The sequence below is a fragment of the Arachis hypogaea genome, chromosome 1 (assembly GCF_003086295.3).
Source record: "Arachis hypogaea cultivar Tifrunner chromosome 1, arahy.Tifrunner.gnm2.J5K5, whole genome shotgun sequence".
Classification (NCBI taxonomy): domain Eukaryota; kingdom Viridiplantae; phylum Streptophyta; class Magnoliopsida; order Fabales; family Fabaceae; genus Arachis; species Arachis hypogaea.
This window is the reverse complement of record NC_092036.1, coordinates 106,181,943-106,202,563: the sequence shown is the minus strand read 5'-3', so window position 1 is coordinate 106,202,563 and position 20,621 is coordinate 106,181,943. Positions and strand designations below refer to the sequence as shown.

Below are 20,621 nucleotides of genomic sequence, written 5' to 3'. Positions count from 1 at the left end.
ATTTTATAATGTTATGCTCAGAATATAAATGGGTCTACAAATAACAGACTTTGAGAAAAGTTACAATAAATAATAAGAATCATAATGTTATCTTAATTTAGTTACTCATTAGATAATATTAAGGTTATGAAAATTAAATTGCTCTAATTACTGATTTATTGATTTAGAAGTTTAACCGAAATAATCAAATTATATTAAAATAATATATAAAATTATAAATAAATACACAAAAATTTTAAAAATACATCAATTAAATAAAAAACCAAATAAAATTTTATAATCCTACGTAAATATAATATAATAGTTAAGCAAAAAAAAGAAAGAAAGAAGAATCGATACTGATTAATTGATAATTTTGACAGCAAAAATTTTTTCTCCTCAGTTTATGTTGTGGTCGGAGCAAACAATAGGGAAAGCATATCAAAAGATACCCTTAATAAATATTGTAGAGAAAGTAAAAAATACAAGAATAAAATTTTATTGATCAAATGATTTACATATTGTGACATACATGTTCTACAGGGCACTCTTTACAAAACGATTTTACCTCCTCAAGAAGTTGAGGTGTCCAATGCAGTATGCAAATAGAAGGGCAGATATAACAGGGAATACAATGAGAAGTAGACCAGTTACATCTAACAAATCATGGTGAAAACCATAGTAGTCTCTTAAAAATTCAGCATTTGTTTTGGTTTCTGCATCTTTAAATGCTGTTACTGATATCACTTTGTTTATATCTCCATATTGTGAAGTCAGCAACCCATTCAGTGCCCACGATGTTGGGCATAGATAATACATCCAAATCCACCACTTTGGAATTTGCTGCAATGAGGAAAGCAACAATCACATTATCATTAATAGTTACTAATAATCTACCATTTCATTTATTAAATATGTATAATTGTAACAAATATGAGATTAGTCAAAATGGTAAGCATCTTATCCTCTAACCAAGAGGTTTCAGTTCGAATAAAACTTACCAGATGTGGCACAATGAATCCAGAAAACAAAGTGAGCATGGTGTAAGCAGAAGAACACACAATGGAAGCAACTTGAACATTTGGTGTGAATGAAACAATGAACATTCCTAGGTAATTGAAGTATAGCAGGTTGCAGAACATGCTGTACAATGACCAAAATATTTTGTATGCAGAACAATGGTACCCGATCATAGGGTATGTGATTATGACATATAAGACAGCTTGAGTCAACAAATAGGGAACCTCAATTATCACCTACAACACATGGAAAAAATGGAAAAATGGAAAAATGGTTTCAACATCTTTTTCCAATTAAGAAAGGAAAATGAACAGAACATGAATGGTGAACCTGTGCAAATGAATAGGCCCACGGAGAGTACATTCCAGCAAATTTTTCGCGATACAAAACAGTGCGCTCTGTTGCCACAATCGGCAAAACTGATGTGAAGTTATTTATCCCAAAGATTAAAGCAGCAATGAACATTGAACCAAATACATTGAACAAGTCCTGCTGGTTGTCTCTGTAAAGGAAATAAGCAAAAATGAAGTAAACTTTTTAACGCTAATATTGCATCAAAATCAGTTCCTAAATAAATACACCAAATATCTAAAGAATGCTGATAGCAGCAATCTGTTTTTGAAAAATGAAGAAAACATGGTTTATTAGGAAAATATATTAAGTAGAATTATGCTCACTAACATGTTCTTTCCTTTCTTCCAGAATAGTATCCCAAACAGAAGGGATGCAGCAATCACAAAAATTATGCGCATCAAGTTGTATGAAGGGCTTCTCCAGTATGACAAATGTTGTTTCCATAAGCATGCTTTAAACTGTTCCCAACCATTTTGTGGGAAATGAGAAGGAAAATGCAAGTCTTTGGAACCAGGAGCTGGTGAACTTAATTGTTCAACTAACTCTTTGTTCTGCCTGCACTCACATGAATAATAATTCTTAAAAAAGAAAAAAAATATAAAAAGTAGTTGTCTCCAAGGCTATGCTTCAATTTTTTAAAAAAAGTCAAATTATTCACTAATATGTTGATGCTAATCCTTAATATATTACTGCAATTTTATTTGTACTAGCCAGTAAAATGATGCTCTCAATTAGTTGCACATAGCAAAATTATTTGAATAACTTACTCATATAAAGTTGACTCCCTATAAATTTGGGCAAAATCTACTCCAATTTCAACTTCTGCAGAACATGAAGTTACCTCTAGCATCCATGTCGACGGATTATAGTTGTCTTTAATCTTTGGCACCCGTGGTATACTCTGTATGAGAACAAGTTGCAAGAATGTAAAACAAGATTTTGCAAACAATAACTTCTTTCCTGAAGAGTAACATCAAACTGACCTCAAAGTATTCAATAACCTGACTTGAGTTCTGACCGAGTGGGCCAGAGTAGATTATGCGTCCCCCAGTTTTCATGAGAATTAGCTGAAGGGAACAGAAGACAAGAACCTTAACTTAGTAAAATCATGAATCTAAAACACACCTTTCCTTTAAATATATCAAAGATATATAGTGTGGCATCTTCATGCTAAATTGCCAGGAAAATATTGAAAACACACAACTTCATTAACATTAGAAATATCTGTCTGAGATATTGCTAAAACCAAGAGTACTAAAGGAGCCATTTAAGATGTTTCATCACACAGTAATATGATTATAAAACAATTCGGAATCTACATAAGGGACAGTATACCTCATCAAATGACTCGAATATATCAATACTAGGCTGGTGAATGGTGCATGCGACAGTTCTTCCTGTTCTAACAACATTCTTCACTGCTCTCATAACAACTGCAGCTGCCCTTGCATCTAAACCTGAAGTTGGTTCATCCATAAATATGATTGAAGGATTAGCAACAAGCTCAATGGCTATGGTTAGCTGTTTTCTTTGCTCGGTCGACAATCCACTAACATTTGGCAAGCCTACTAAGGAATCTTTGATCTGATCGAGCTCAATAGTATGAAGGACTTCCTTTACAAATTCCTGAGAAATGATTATTAGAGGAAATGAATGAAATCCAATCCAACAAACAAGTTCAATGTCACAGAAATAATTTGCTGCTATAAGAAGAAACTTGTACAGATTTAGTTATTGCATCAATCTGAGGAGGAAGCCGAAGCCAAGCAGAAAACATCACGGATTCTTCTACTGTTATATTCGGAGAATGAATGTCATTTTGTTCGCAGTAACCTGAGATCCTTGTAAATGTTTCTTGAACCTTTTGATAGCCACCGATTCTAATATCCCCTTCTATAGTACCACCTGTTTTTCTTCCACAAAGAACATCCAATAAAGTTGTTTTCCCCGCGCCACTGACTCCCATCAGTGCTGTTAATATGCCTGGTCTCAATGAACCTGTAACATCACAAAGAAGCTGAAGCTGCTTCTTACTAAATCCTTGGTTTCTCATTTCCTGCATTCAAAATGATGTGATTATACAACCATGTCCATGGAGACAAATCTAACTTAATTTGTAAGTAACAACTAAGTGGAACTCAATCATGAAGAGTACCATAGGAGGGTCAACATAGTACTGCACATCACGGAATGCTAATGTTAGTGGTTGGAAAGGCAGAACCATTCCTCCTGAGTGCTGACCTTTTTCTGGTTCTGTTGTACTTTCAACTGGAGTGATGTTTCCGGCAAAGCTACCATTGTTTTCTTGATTTCCTTGTAACTCTGAATGCTTGTCGGAAGATATAAGAGCGCGAGAACGTGAACGAACTAAGAGTAGAATGCCAAAGTGAAGTTTAATGAATAAAAATGTAGTTAACATGAAACATGCCCCAAATAAGCTACAAGAGAGTAACTTACCCTTGAAGAAAGACAAGACCAATGTAAAAGCTGTGTTAAACAGAACTGTGAGCCCAAGTAAGGCACCAATGGATATCCAGTAAAAGTAGCCATCAAAGTTGAGACCACGACTTTCCATTATTTGGTGACCCAATGTTGTGTTTGCAGACATCTTCATTAAGAAAAACAAAACCAGAAAGTTGAGGAATCTTTGTTATCAAAAGAAACTCATACAAATTTAAGTTTCAATACAGTATTACCTTTTGCCACCTAGGAGCAAGAAATTCATTCACCGTCACAGCCAACTCTCCATATGACAAAGGAGAAATCCAAAATCCCCAACGCAACCAAGATGGCATATAGGCTAGAACAAAAAAGCAGCTAAGAATAATCATTTGAACAAAAAATATCTGCTCAAAATTCAAAAGAGTCCTAGATTCTCACGCTTTGGGAGGACGACGCCACCAAATAGTAAAGCATATAGTATGGCCACAGTTCCAGCTGTCATAGCAGCAGCCGCATTTTGGAAAACTGAGGCAATAAATCGAAACATCGATATTGATGACATGTGTAAAGTGAATAGGAGGAGGAATTGGCGAAAGAACCTGAAAGAAAAATTTGAACATGAGTTGAAACATGGTTACAATAATGCAAGAAATTGAAGAATAAAATTAGCTTTCTATTGTGTACCAACCTGCCAATCTCAGGGCTGTAACCAATAACATAATAAGTAAGTGCAGTCCAAATGAAAGATTCCAACAATGAAAGTGGAATCTTAAGAACAGCTGAAGGGATTGAATAGGCCCAAGCAGGATAAAAGCACAACTCTTTCTGTTTGTAGAACACTGAAAGTCTTGATATTGTCATAGAAAGTTCTGGATATCCATCAGTCAAAAGTAGGGGTGGCAACGGGTAGGGTAGGGTAGGGTTTGAAGCCAACCCTAACCCTACCCGCGAGTTGAAATTTTTATATAAACTCAACCTTACCCTACCCACGGGTTGAGAATATCCCAATCCTAACCCTTCCCGCTCTCAACCCGCGGATACCCAACCCTACCCGCGAGTTATAAAAAAGATGCAAAATTATTATATAACTTCATAATAATTTAAAATAGAACTGACTTTTATGTAAAAAAAAATTAAATTATCAATTAATGATCTTTTTTTAGTGGCTAAGGATCTTTTACATTTAGTGAAACATCCACTTGAAACATATTTTTATATAAATATATAACATATACATATATAGGGTGCGGGTTGGTCGAGTAGGGTTGATGCTCAACCCGCATCCTACCCGACCCACACGAGAATTTAACCCGCACCTTACCCTACCCGCTGCGGATCGGGTTGACAACCCTACCCGATCAGGTGAGATCGGGTTGGGTACCCGCGGGTAGGGTACATGTTGCCACCCCTAGTCAAAAGTATGATGAGTGAATAGAATAATGACCCCATGAAATAATTCCCATGAAGTGCATCAACAGACATTCGTGTCCGAATGAAAACAGTCATTCCTATAGATGCAACGATCACAAGCTGTGTTGACTTGAATACATAGACAAAAGAATTCCTTTTCATCAGAAGAAACTCCCTCATTATGCAAGCCTTAAACAATTCCCACTTTGTTAACGAGTATTTTCTAAAGGCGAGAGCATTCTTATGGCTCTGAGACTTGTCAAATGGCTTTGAGATCTCCTCCTCCAGCTTTTTGCCAAATGAACTATGCTTAAACTTCTCAATGAACTGTTCAGTAGTAACATAGATGTAAGGTTCTTCTGATCTGCTCCAATACTGTGCTTGATCGTTTCTAGAGATAACCTGGTTTTAACAAACATTTCAAATCATTATGAAATTATAAAGGAAAATACAATTAAGATTAAACTTAACTTATATACCTCTTGAAGAAAGTCAGCAGTGCCTTTTCGTGGTGGACACTGGAACCCACAGTCCTCGAAGAACTGAACTATACAATCACGTGGACCGTGGTACACGATTTTCCCTTCTGCCATTAGGACAATGTCATCAAAGAGATCAAAGGTCTCTGGTGCTGGCTGAAGGAGCGAAATCAAAGCAGTTGCATCTGTGATGTGCACCATATGCTGAAGACAGGAGATTATTTGGAAAGTAGTGGAACTGTCTAAGCCATTGGATATTTCATCCATAAAGAGAGCTCTTGTTGGTCCAACAATCATTTCTCCTTCATCAGGCACCAAAGTCAGGATCATAGCCACTTCATACATCAAGTTATAATGAAATGATTGCAATAAATATAATAACGATACCTGTAGTTACCCTTTTCTTTTGACCACCAGATACGCCTCTTCTTATAGGATCTCCAACCAATGTGTCAGCACAGACATCGAGACCAAGGATCTGTAAGGCATTTTAATAGTCAATTAGTAAAAAAAACAGCAACAAATTATCAAGATATGAGCTACTAAAACTCTAAATCCATGGAGAAAAATTGTATGCCACCTTTAAAATGTAGTCTGTCTGAAGAGTGCTCTTCAATCCCTTCATTGATGTCGCCTGTAGTGAAAAATTTTTCAGTCAGACTATCTTCTCCAACAAGATTTGGAGGTGGAAAAATTAAAGATGTGGGGTGTTGTACCTTCATATATGCATCCAAATCACGGTCCGGCATTATTCCTGCTTCTTTCTCTCTTCTGCTTACTTCCTTCAGAAGCTCTTTCATACAAGGAAAACAAAACATCACTCAAGCCAGTTTAACTAAACATGTTTTCCTTTTGTCTTTTGGAAATTTAGTTACCTACCATCTTTGATTCCTACACCCTGACAACGTGCAGAGAAATCAAGTGTTTCCCTAACTGTCATCTCTGGAATATGTAGATCATATTGGCTTACATAAGCCGAGGATTTTTGAGGAATGAATTCTTCTAGTGGGTGTCCATTGTAAGAAATTTCCCCTTTGACCTATTAAAAAACACATAGAATGCATGTGAAAATAGAACAAGCATGCAAAAGATCCATTTTAATTTAGACAAGTTATCACATTTTGAAATGTCAAATAAATTAAATAGAAACTATGAACTATTGAGCTTCATTCCACCTCATTCATAATTAATTCCTTTGTGGTACTATATATTAGCAGACAAAAAAATGCTATGACAAATTAAGGCAGCAATGCTTGAATTTCAAACAACAATTAGGCAATCATTATAGAGAAAATTAGTCAAGAAAAAATTACAAGAAAAAAGCCTAGAGATAGAAAACCTTGAGAGAATGGTCAAGTCTCCCTGCCAGAGCCAACAATAGTGTTGTTTTGCCACATCCTGGAGGGCCAAGCAATAAGGTCATCCTGTAAGAGAATCAAGCATTGAAAACAAAGCACTAGTACAATCATGTTATGATTTATGTTACTGAATATTGATTATCAAAGTTCATTGGCACTACTTAACTTTGTAAGCAATAAACATACCTTCCAGGCTTAATAATGCCATTGGCATCTTTGATTATACTTATCCGGGATTTTCGAGATCGTAGGATTAACAATTGACTTGCATCCTTTTCCCACCAAAAGAAACGAATGTTAGAAGTTAGAAAAAATATGAAGTGTAAAATGAAGTTATATATATTTAGAGATGTTACTTACAATGATCCACCCCTTAAGGGTGTTCCACAAAGTAGGTATCGGCTTGCCCTTAACAACCTGACACTCCGCTTCTATAGTAAGATTTTGGTACCTCACTTCCACAGTGGGTAACTTGATACCAACTCTTCAAACCAAAGATGAAATAATAATATATTAACCTAACCATAAAATTTTGAAAACCAACATTATACGGTCAATATTAAACATTTGAAAAAAAAATCAAAAACTCTTAAAATAATATTTAAAATTCAACTAAAAGAAATATTCAAAATCTAAACTCTATAAAAACTTATCTAGACTTCATAATAATTTGTTTGACAACATATTATAGTATTTGATTTAAATTGGCTTTTATAATATTGGTTTTTTAATATTATTTTAACCATATTTACATATATGTACATGATATAATTAGAGTAGTCAAAATAAACCAAATATATCAGGCCAATTTGTTTATCTGACTTAAACGAACATACTTTTATCTTTAAAATTAGGTATGTGAACACAAGATGTTAAAAAGACTTAAACTGATTAATTCTCAAAAAGAATAAATTAAAAGGCTGAGTTTGTGGAAAAAAATCCGTCAATCTAAACTAGTTAAATAAGTTGATTTGACTATGTTATTTTGTTGACTCTAAAATATATATAATCTGGGTGAAGTTGAGTTCATTTTGATTCAGACCTAAGTCTAAATAATGATCGATTTATTTGTAAGACTTTTATTCCGTTTTAAATCTGGTAAAATCTTATTATTTGTGGATCACACTAAAATTAGATCTAAATCGGTAAAATTTGGATCTTAATAAATTTTACATTAAAAGATTATAATACACTTATTTTATAAAAAAATATACTTATAATCAAAAAATTGATATCATTATTTTAATTTCATTTTCTTTGATTTATTTTTTAATTCAATAAATGTGATTAAAAATAAAACAATAAACGTATAATTAATATAACGTAATATTATAATTAATTTAAAACATATATTATTTTTTTATTTTTTTAGGGTGCACATGGGTCGGATGAAAATAGATTCGTCTTGATCCTAATTCGGATCCGACCTTAAACTCAATAAAATCACACCAAATTAATTCTAAAAGTGTTCAGACTCAAATCTGGTCTTGCAGTCGGGTCGGGTCATGTACACCCCTAATAAACTCTATTATTTATTAGTGTAGTTTTTTGAAAAAAGATTTTTTAAAAAATATCTTGTAAAAAAAATGCAAAATCAAGGGATAAAGAGAAGATATTTTGAAAAGTATCTTATAAGATTTTTTTGAAATTTTGCCTTTTTAAATGTTTTTATTTTAAATGTATGGATAAATTTATAGGAGGAAATTCTATAGAATGTTATATAAATTAGATGGTCCACATGTTGAAGTGACAAATGAGTCAACTATTGGATTTATTAGGTTACAACAAAATTAATCAATAGACAAAACATTACTCATCCATATAATTCTGATTATTAAGAGACTTACACTTTTAATCAAAAGAAGTGGAGAGTTGACTAATAATGGTTAAGGGTCAAGCATAAAAAAATCTATCCCCTTTTTTATTATAATCTATATATTTATAAAAAAATATTAAAGAATCAATAAAATTTATTATTTTTTATTATTATTTTTAATTATTAATCTAATTTTTTTAATCTAATAATCTAATTAAATACCTTTAGTAGTTCACATATTTAAATATTAATAACTAATTGTTGGCCAAAAGTAATAAAATTATGCTAACTCTATGATATTTTTTATATTTATATTAAATATTATATTAATCTTTTTCTTCTTTCAAACATAACTGAGCTAGGCTATACCGTTCTTGTAAACCAGTTATGCAAATTTGAAGTTATAACTCTAGCCATATAAAACAAAATCATATGAAGGATAAAGTCACTGATGTCTTCATCATTTGGTTATCATGCATTCTCCAAGCAAGAAAAAAACTGATAGCTAGACTTCAATAATAATATGCTGACTTAAAAAACAAACAAAATAGAAAAAGAAAGAAAGAAAGATTAATTACTTGTCAATTCTGTTCCTGAGTTTCTGCAACAATCGAAGATTGTCATTCTCGATGTGCTCAATAAGCTTCTCGATGAACAAATGCCTTTCTTGAGGTCCAAGCTTGTTGACATCGAACAAAGCTGAAGTGATCCTCTCAAAAGTGGGAAGCCTCTGGATTTGAGTCCATTGTAATCCATCATGGCCTTCATTGTTATCAACATCGATGACAGACCTGAAACTGGAAGCATGGCTTCTGAATGAGGACCTTATGCTCCTTCCAATCTCTGCCAACTCAATTCTCAAAGACTCTATCTCATCTAAACCTGCCACCTCAGCCATCTATATCAATCAAGGTTATTTATGTGGAGTAGCGCATGATGTTTCCAATTCCGATCCATAGATTTATAGGAGTATGGTGGTGTACGTGTTTTTAAGCTTGATTGGTAGATGCTGATGATGATGCGATGAAATATGTCATGCATGCATTACCGTATACCGAGACATGCAACATGCTAGACACCAAAATAATATTATATTATAGTTGACGAATGCTACACCATGGTTCAACCTCTAACGATGTTATCTCATCAATTTTAATTATTTAGCAAAATTTAAAAATTAACTAATTATTTTTTAGTAAAATATTTAAAAAAAATCAAAACCATAACTCTTATAATTAATTTATTTATTAATAATAATATTATTATAATAAGTTTTAAATTAAAAAATATTTAAATTTTATAGTATTTGACTTATTTATATATCATACATTAGATCTTTATTGTTTATGTTTCCTGTGTCCTGTCTATAAAAATAAACATTATCTTTCATATTTTGTTAAATAATTAGTTTATTACATATTAGGTAATAATAATTTATGATGTCGTCCTTACAACTTCTTTTTAGTTTTTATTTTATTTTTAATCTAATTATGTTCATTAATTATATGTTATCTTTGTTATTTATTTTTAACAATTTATAATTTTATTATTATTTAATTAATTATAATAAAAATATAAAAAATGCATGGTATTGTGATTCATAAAAATAATTTAAAAATTAGATGTTATTTTGAGTTATTAAAACATGATATACGTGTTTGTATCATATCTATCAAATAGTTTTTTCTGTACTATAATATTTAAATATAAGTAAAAAAAATAAAATAATGAATAAAAATAACTACTTGAAAAGAACAAAGATAAAGTGATATAATTACAAAATATGTTCAAAGTAATTGTTTATATTATTTAATATCTAAAGCCAAATTGATAAATAATAATTTTTCTTTGTAATAATAAATTTCCAAATATCACTTTCGCTTATAAATTATTTTTAAGGTTAAAATTAGTAATTTTGCTTATAAGTGGTTTCTACTTTTTCACCCAAATACTTTTTTGTCAAAAGCATTTTTTTCAAAAAATTTTGTTTAGCATTTTTTCAAACATGATCTCAATAATCTACACTTACCTTTCTTTAGAGTAATGGTGTTAATACACTAACTATGAAATCATCAAATCACACACAAGTCAGCTCTGAACATCCATTTATCTATTTATATTATATAAAAACTAATATCAAATTGTCACAAAATAAAAAATTAATAATTTAACATTTTAACATTCTATAATTTTGTCACAAAAGTATTATTATATAGATATTTATTTTTTTCATGCATTATATATCATCCAATTTTATTTTCTATCTATGATTTTTCTAAAAACCATTACAATTACATTTATTTTTTTCACTAATTAAAATCACTAACTCTTATTAATTATTATCATCAACTATATAAATAATATATTCTCTCTCATTCACTCATTATTCTCAAATCATGACCACAGAATTCTTTTTTAATTTATTCTTACTTCTACTCATATATATGAAGCAACATTTACTTTACACTTTTTTTTCACATAATTTTATATCTCTTTTTTTTATTCTTACTAATATTTGGCACAATTATTTTTATAATCAAAGTTCTTTTTCTTATTTTACTAAACAATTAGCTACTTTTTATATTAGAAGATCATATTTTTAGAACACTAAAATGTATGTTTTTATATTATAAGTTTTTTTTTGTTTTTATTTAATCGTGTTCATTTGTTATATATTATCTTTGTCTTCTATATATCATTTTTATCTATTAATAATTTAAATTTTTAATATTATTTAACTATAATAACAATGTTGAGAATATATGGTGTCGTAATTCATGAAAAAAATAAACTTAGAAAATTTAATATTAGTTTCAGTTATTGAAATATTATATATGCGTTAGCATTGCATCTAATAGTGCTATTCTTATTTCATCAGAGTATCTAAATATATCCTAAAATGATAAAAAATAAATAAAAAATAAATAAATAAATAAAAAGCGGCTACTTAAAAAGAACGAAAACAAAAATAATCATAATAAAATTTTAACTACATTATTTGTATAAAAACAACCAATTATTCGTATATAGAATATATGTTAAAATATAAAATACACATTAAAAATAAATTATATATATATTGACTGATTTAGTAGCTAATATTTTATGTACACATAATATTTTTGATAAAATTAAATGAATAGAGTTCAATTGAATAGTTTTATTTGTAATTTTTTTCATTGCATTATAAATTTTTTTATCACATAATTATTAAATTTTATTTTAATTTATATATCCATCTAAATTTTATACAAGACGCCCGTTTAAATCTAGTATATACAATGTTGTGACGTCCTATTCTATTATCTCGGATGATTTATATTATGAGCATATTTTAACATACATGTTAAAATATTTAGTTACAATCTTCAGATGAATTCATATTTATTAATTATTGAAAAAGAAACATGGCTAACTAGTTAGTCTATTTTTAGCGATTCATCATTGCCAACAATTGGAAGAATATGAGTGGGCTATGCAAATTGCAATCTTATTTTGGGTCAGATTCCAAACAGAGCTTTTTTTTGGTCTTTATCAATTTCTAATGGAGGATTATCACTTTTCGGCTAAGCAAGTTAGGCAATTGCCAACGGTGGTGAAATAAATAAATAAATAAATAAATGATGACTGTTTGGCAATAATTATATGCTGAGCCTGGAAAATCCAGTTCAAAGTTCTTGTACACTTGACAATGAAATTTAAAGGGGAAGTGTCCACACTTAAAAAGATGGGTTGTCAACTTCTATTGCAAGAAATGCTATGTTGGTGGGTATAAGAAAATGTGAAAATAACTTTGTAAAGTTATAGTCTCTCCATCCTCATTTTACTCTTAATTTAAAAATAAAAAAATGAAGGTACCTCCAAGGCTCCAACCATTGTTTCAAAGGCATCTAGAGAGTCTAAAACTTTCGACCACTATAGATCTGTTTGGTTTGGTGTTTAAACAATAAAAAACACGTTTAAAAATTTAAATGTTTCAAGTTTTTGTTTAATTACTTTTTTTTTCGCTAAACATATATATATGATTTTACATATTGAACCCACGTGCATGTAAAGTTAAAAGTTTTAATAGTTTTCATAAATCATTAAAAAAATTATTATTAATTATTAATTAACCTATAAAAAATTCATAAATAAATATAATTAATTAATTTTATCAAATATATTTTTTATAAATAAAAATCTTATGAATAATACACATAAAAATTTCAGAAGTTCATTTCTTATTGCAGAGTTGATTAACATCTCTGCAATTGACATATAAAACTCATCTTTTGGAGTAATTTTATTTAAATTTCTGAAATCAATACATACTCTTAGTTTTTTATTTTTCTTAACTATAGGCACAATATTAAAAATTCATTCGACATACTTGGCTGTTTGAATGAATCCATTTCTCAACAACCATTCAACCTCTTCTTTAATTTTATCCATAATTTCAGGAGCAAAACATCTTGAAATTTGCTTGATAAGTCGAGCATTTTCAAGGATGAAAAGCTTATGCTGAACAAGTGATCTATCCAACCTATGCATCTCCTCATATTACTAAGCAAAACAATTTTGGTGTTCCTTCAACACCTTTATTAACTCTTTTTTGAAATCGGGGTACAGGTATTTACTTACATAAGTAATTCGACCTTCTCCACCAATCTCGATTTAATCGAAAGAATCTTGTACTTCAACTTTTTTATTGTGCAAGTCTTTTGAAAATAAATCGAACTTCTCAAATCCTAAGAGGCCGAGATCATATATACAATCTAGTGCACAGGTGCCATGTAGGTTGAAAGTCGAACCCAATGGCCCGATATATCCATTAAGTAGATTTTGTGGCCAAGTTCTCCTTGGCTTTAGGGACCAACTTCATGCTATGAGCCCCTACATAGAAATTTTTTATGAGAGTAGGGTCAAAGGTGCTCATATATATTAATACCTACTGGTCGAACACTAGTATGATATTCTTTGAAGCTGACATTCATCTGTTCGACATAGCAAGTACTGTCATCATCTTTGACCTCTTCAATCCTTCCATCCTCATCCCAAAGCACCGATTTCTAATGCAGGGTCACATGTATTACCACTAGTCCATGGATCCAAGCTCTTCCCAACAACATGTTAAAAATTATTTTGGCAGGTACTAGTATAAACACTGTTGGTTGTTCGACACTTTCTACCTTGACTTTGAGTGAGATCATTCCCACCGCTATTGTCGACTTACCATTGAACCCAATGACAACCAAGTTTATTTTTATCAGATCATTGTCTTTTGGAACAAGGATAGCATACTTTTAGGCAATAAATTTATCGCTGCTCCTCTATCAATCAGGATGCAATTGATCATAAATCCTTCGACCTTAGCTTTAATGTGCAAGGGTCGAAGATGACCTTTAATGATTTTATCAGGTTTCTCAAATAACCCTTCTTTAATAAATTCATTCTCGACAAATCTGCATTTATCTCCTAGAATGACATCATCGCAATTCCCTTCGAGACAATTCCAAAGCCCTTTAGAGTTACCGTGGAAGTTGAAAGGGAGAACAGACACCGTGGCTACATATTCAAAACCACCGATTTTTTCAAACATCACACCTAGGTCATCCTCAAATCCAGAATCGAACATTTCTGTCAATGCTTCCTCCTCTTCTTTCCCTTTGGAAACCAGCTTGGTTAACGAGGTTTCTTTTGACTCATTTTGACTCTTGGATCTTAATCATCGAGGATGCTTTTATCCTCCTTCTGTTCTTGCTTTTGAGACGACTTGCCCTCTTTGCTCAACTCTGGATATGGACCTTTTGTGTCAACATAAGCACCCTATTCCTAAGCGACATCTCTTAGAATGAAGGGAGCTCTATCTTGGAAGTTGCGTCAAGATTGTACTCGACCACCACCTCTCCTTCATGTCGCTTGTCGAGAAGCACCTCTCTTTTGGTTTTCAGTCCAAATTTTAAAACCTCCTCTAGGAACGTTGAAATTATAATTTCTGGAGTACCTTGGAGCATTGTCCTGTACCCATTTATTATTTGACACATTAGAAGGAGGAACTCTAGTTCGATTTGATACTTCTTGAGGTTTCTAATCGACTGTGACAATAGTGCGCATCTATTGTTTGACAGGTGATGCGTGAGCATCTTGTCTATCTTTTTCTAGTGAATTTGCATCTAATTTGTTGAGTTTAATTAAGAATTAATTATATTTTAGCCACTATGGATGCTATTTTGAGTTTTGTGCAATTTTATTTATTTTAGGTAGCATTCGGATGGATTTGATGAAATTTCTGCAGAGAAAAAAAGAAGAAACTAAAGGGATGACCAGCGAAGACTGACGCGGACGCATGGCTCACGCGACCGCGTGGAATGGAGAAATCGCAATGACGCGATCGCGTGCCTGACGCGAACGCGTGGACTGGAATCTGCACAAATGACGCGAGCGCATGGACGACGCGGACGCATCACATGCGCGATCTGCAAAAATACAAATGACGCTGGGGTGATTTTTGGGCTGTTTTAACCCAGCTTTCCAGCTCAGAAAACACAGATTAGAAGCTGCAGAATGGACAAAGCAAGTGGTCTCCACCCATCAACTGAAAATCTGTTAATTAATTCGAATTTAAATTCAAATCTTATCTTTTAGGAAAAGATGTTATCTTAATTTAAAATATTAGATTTTAAATTAATTAGGATTAGTTATAAAAAGGAGAGACTTCTCTTCTATTAGGGACATTACACATTACATTAGAGGGATTCCATTAGGGAATTCTATACAAATTTACATTCTACATTCCATGAGCAACTAAACCTCCACTATTAAGGTTAGGAGCTCTGTCTATTTGTATGGATTGATTTTATTACTTTTTCTATTTTAATTTATGTTTTGGATTTATATTTAAGAATTATTTTCGCTCTTTATCTTATGAATTTGGGTGGAACGGAAGTATGACCCTCTTTCTAATTGAGTTCTTGTAAAACTTGGAAAAGCTCTTTACTTGAACAATAGCTTAAAAACATATTCTTCTAAATTTTAATTATTTGGATTTAATGGGATACGTGACATATAATCCCCTTATTTTTGGATAATTAGAATTTTTGTGGCATATAAACTGAAAATTGATTTTTACCCTCTAATTGGAATTAATTGACCAAGGAATTAGCAGTTAATGCATTTTATAGGAGACTAGGAAGGTCTAAGGAATTAGGGTCTAGTCACATATAGTTTGTCATAAATTAAATCCTACATAATTAAAATAGTTAGTAAAAAAAGTTAATCCGGAAAAATAGATAACTCTGAAGCCTTAACTGTGTATTCATATTTTATTTTTATTGTCTATACTTTTGATATTTTGAATTCAAACTTAAACCTTTTAAACATCTCAAAACCAATTTCTGCTTGCCTAACTAAGCCAATCAATCAATTATTGTTGCTTGATCCATCAATCCTCGTGGGATCGACCCTTACTCACGTAAGGTATTACTTGGTACGACCCGGTGCACTTGCCGGTTAGTAAGTGTGGGTTAAAAATACCGCACCAAGGCCGATTAGGCACCAGCCACCAACTTTGGCTAACCTAGTTATACCCAATTTTCTTATGATAGTCTCGGACGAAGAATACATCCAGCGTGTATGTATCAATATCCGGCAACTCACAAGTCTCTCCACCGTTGTAAGACATACTCCCATCGGCCTCTGTGATAAACGACCCTCCATGGTGAAATATAATCGTAATTAACGGATCACCCATCTGCCAATATTTACAAAAAAAATTAATTGATCACACCCATTGTTTGAAATCAGACATCACTGCTAGTAATAGATTGGAAATATGAGTAAATATATGTATGGAATATTCAACTAAAACCTATTAGACTATTATTAGTTTTTTTTAGATAGTCTGTACAAAGTCAACCCAAAACCAAAAAACAAAAAAACAAAAAACCTTTGATTCATTATCCATTCTTTTTGGATAATGTCTACGAGTCACATGATTTTATCAAATCACAATAATTACACTTTAAACCACAACAACTATGACACACAAAAGAGCACACACACACAAGATAAAACAACCACTCCTAACACTACTCATAAAACAGAATAATGTATACTATTATAAAAGAAAATTCATCACCAACTCTGCTTCACCTGTAGCAAGCGATTTAAGCCATTATGTGTGTGATAGGAACAAAACACAATTTTTTACTTATAAAAATAAGAAGAGTAATAATTCTCGCTCATAATAAGTAATAATTTCTACTCATAATAAATAATAATAGCAGTACAATAATATTAAATAGCAGCAAAAAAATTACATAAACAAAAAAATTACTCATATTTTTTGATAAGCATGGACATTCGGAACCAAAATGATTGATGAGAAAAATAGAATCAGAAGACAAAAGGAAACACTTGTGCCTACATGCCATAAATAAAATGTTTGAAAAGAAGATCATTGACAAAAACCAATGTACCTGAACCTGCAATTCTTGAACAGAAAACTCCAGCAAGGCACCTAAGAGTCTTCTCTTGAATATAGGCAATGCTTCCTCACGCCTTCAAGACATTCAAGAATAGTAATAATATACATTAGGACCTTTTTTTTCTATTCGAAAAAGTGTAGTCATTGGAAACTTTTTCGCAAAAAAAAAAGTTCTCAAAAGTCTTCTATGAAAAGCTAACCAGTATCATAATTGTGTATTCCAAGAGAAAAATAGTTAAATGAAGCACATAAAGCACAGAAGCACATTTCAGCTAAACTTCAGATAATGGCTTATCATCATTTAAAACCATTCATGAATTTTCTCTTCTACAATTTTCATCATCACTCTCACTAATCAGTCAAGTTCAGAATCCATTATCAGAGTTACAAAAAATTTCAACTCCCTAAAAATCTTTACTTCTACTGTGATCATGCAAACTCTGTTAAACAAATACAGTGATCAGATTCATTCTCCTCAAACACATTAACAGTTTGGAAACTCCTCCACTAAGAGCAGTAAACCCTAACACATAGAGAACACGTTTTCATATCATCAAAACACAAGAAACACTCCTACTCTATAATTTTGCTTGGCCAAACCACTACGAAAGCCAGTAGTGATCAAACCCTAACACAGAGAACAGCACAGAGGCATTCATACCCACCAATTACAATCGAAAAAAAGGCCTGAACTTTTGTGAATATTAGATGAATAGCAACATCAAAAAAATAGAGGAATCACATTTTTTTTTCATTTTTGGCTTACCTCTTTCAGAGAAGCAAGGCTGCCCAACTTTGTGTATGAAGGAGAGGAAAGCAGCGATGCTCCAGAGCCAACGTCTTCCACTAAAATCGGTCCGGTTAATGGAGGAGCACATACGCCATTGGAGATTGACGGAGGGAGAAGAAGAAACCACACTCTGTGTTGTGTTTGTTTTGTGTGTAGAGAGGAGGGAGACAAAACGTTATGGAAACGTTGAGGGAGGGAGTAGTGAGCGTGAAACGACGTCGTTTCATGTCATTTTAGCGCCACAGCCAAAACGACGTCGTTTCTGTGAGTCCCAGGTGTCAACAACGCTGCCAGCTAAGCTTTCTGGTTGCGCCACGTGTGCTGAAATGGCCGGAAGGACCACTTTGAGTCCCGAAGTGCAAGTTCAGGGATGACTCTGTGGAACTTTTAAGTTCAGCGACTACTATGAGGTACGAGTGCAACTTCAGGGACTACATTGAGGCTTATCTCTGATTATTAATGTAATAAATTTTATTTAGTTTTAATATTTCATCACATAATATCAAATATTTTAAATTGTTATCACAATATTTAATTTAAAATTTTTATATATTTTATGATTATTAATGTAATAAATTTAATTATTTTTTAATATTTTATTATTAATCATGAGTTTTATTTAAAATAAATATTTTTATAACAAGTTAAAATATTTTGTATTATGTGATAAAATATTAAAAATATATAATTTTTTACAATAATATTAAATAAATGTATGTTATATTATTATTATTATTATTTAAATCAACCAGTATTTTTTACTAATTTATATATGTATAATTATAATGATTATTAATGAGTAAGAAGAGCAGTGGAAGAATGGTGCTTCAATAAAAGTATAAGAGTAAGTACTCTTCATACTCTATAATCTATGTCTAATGTAAGGTGGGATAAAGTTAGACAGCCCCATGTTAGGAAAGATCCACGGATTCGGAATTGGAAAGTGTATCTCCGATTGGAGAGTGAATCATTCACAATTTTTGTGGATAATTTACCTGGCAATGTTTTAAAGAATGAGTTGTTTCATATGTTCAAGTGGACAGGAATGATAAATGACATTTATTTAGCACGTAAGGAGAAGTATGGCCGGATCTATCTGTTTATTTTTATCAGGTATGCTACAAAAGAAGGGGGCATTAAAGGCCATCAAGGAGATGAATGGAATGCGATTAAGGAGCAAAGAGATCTTTGTGGGTGAGGCTAAGTATAGGAGGAGGGTTGATGTCCGGAAAAAAACCACTATACACGATGAAGATGTCAGGGAGTCTCCTCATGGAAAATAAGAAAAAATTAAAGAAAATGATATTGAGGTGAACGAGAAAGAGAAAGTTGTCTTGGAAAACCATAGAAGTGAAGAACTAGAAATTCAGAGGGAACTGTTGGAGTTGAGATGGGATGCAGTGGTAATGTTGCCATAGGGGCTACGGGAGGCAGAGCATGACAAGGATAGAAAGGTATTTGGTGTTGAGAATTTGGATGAGTGGCATGAGGGCTTTTTGGAAACGTGAATGGATAATCCTTTAGTGCATCCGGCAGTTATGATGAGTGCGAAATTTATGGGATCTCAAACAATCAGTAACAAAGCAATCTTTAAAAGAACAGAGATTTGGGAATACGAGGATAAACGGAAAGAAGGGGTTGATCTGGTGTTGAACAAAAGTTCAGTTGGCGGCGAAGTGGCTGTGTGGTGCGATGGAGAGTACGTAATTGTGCGTTTTAAAAGGGCCTCCTTGCTGGCTGTTGTAGGTGACGATGAAGAGAGGGGTGTGGTTGGTCATGGAGTTCGCAAAGGGGCTGATGCCGCCGTAAATAGCACCGACGAGGCAGATCTGGGAGCAGTGCGGAAGTCAGCTGCTAGTGACGGAGGTGATAATGTCCACGCTGAGCTTGATGGCGTGGAGGACAGGGAGGAGCGTGAAGCCCCTTATACACCCAGCGAGCAGAATCAAGGCGGAAAAGAGATTGGCGGAGGTGCGGAGAATTTTTCAAATAGTACAACAGAGAAAAATATTCAACCAAGTGTAGTTAATGAGATCTACGCTAGTTTGCACGAGAGTGGTAAGCAGCATGTTGGCATATGTTTGATGAGGGGTGATGCAGTGCAAGTTTCAGATTTAGAGGATGAGAATACAGTGGTGTAGAAAACCGGGTTGGATGATGAAGGGGCTGTAAGGAACTTGGAATATTCGGAGGACTCAGAGTAGGATGCAGATGGTGAAACTAATCAAGATGAACACGGAGGAAGTTGGGATAAAGATATGGTTGAAAATAGAGCTGCTTGGGATCTGGCTGTCGAATCTGGAGCTATTTTATATGACAATGATGAAGACATTATGACTATTCTCCAAACTCAGAATGAAGTATTGGCACAAAAAAGAAGACAAGAAAAACAGAAAGAGAAAGCAAGAAGGTGCCGCCCCAAAAACTGAAATAAGGTGTGTAATAAAGCTTTTAAATTATTTTAGTTCGTGGAATATGAGGGGTTTAGGGAGTGTTGAAAAGTGGA

The 20,621-nt window shown here is 32.5% G+C and overlaps 1 protein-coding gene across 1 annotated transcript; it reads right to left on the bottom strand.

Moving 5' to 3' along the window:
• Positions 1–455: 455 nt before the first annotated feature.
• On the bottom strand, positions 456–9,756 carry LOC112707414 (pleiotropic drug resistance protein 3). Its single transcript, XM_072202066.1, has 23 exons — positions 9,437–9,756; positions 7,403–7,526; positions 7,229–7,314; positions 7,024–7,108; positions 6,564–6,723; positions 6,401–6,477; positions 6,265–6,318; positions 6,072–6,162; positions 5,685–5,986; positions 5,217–5,607; positions 4,484–4,688; positions 4,234–4,394; positions 4,050–4,153; positions 3,811–3,961; positions 3,509–3,720; positions 3,077–3,409; positions 2,689–2,979; positions 2,337–2,420; positions 2,121–2,254; positions 1,681–1,908; positions 1,330–1,501; positions 981–1,235; positions 456–822 (listed from the first exon to the last, which is right to left on the bottom strand). The coding sequence occupies exons 1-23, from the start codon at positions 9,754–9,756 to the stop codon at positions 544–546; spliced, it is 4,299 nt and encodes a 1,432-aa protein (XP_072058167.1). The 3' UTR covers positions 456–543.
• Between the last annotated feature and the right edge of the window lie 10,865 nt (positions 9,757–20,621).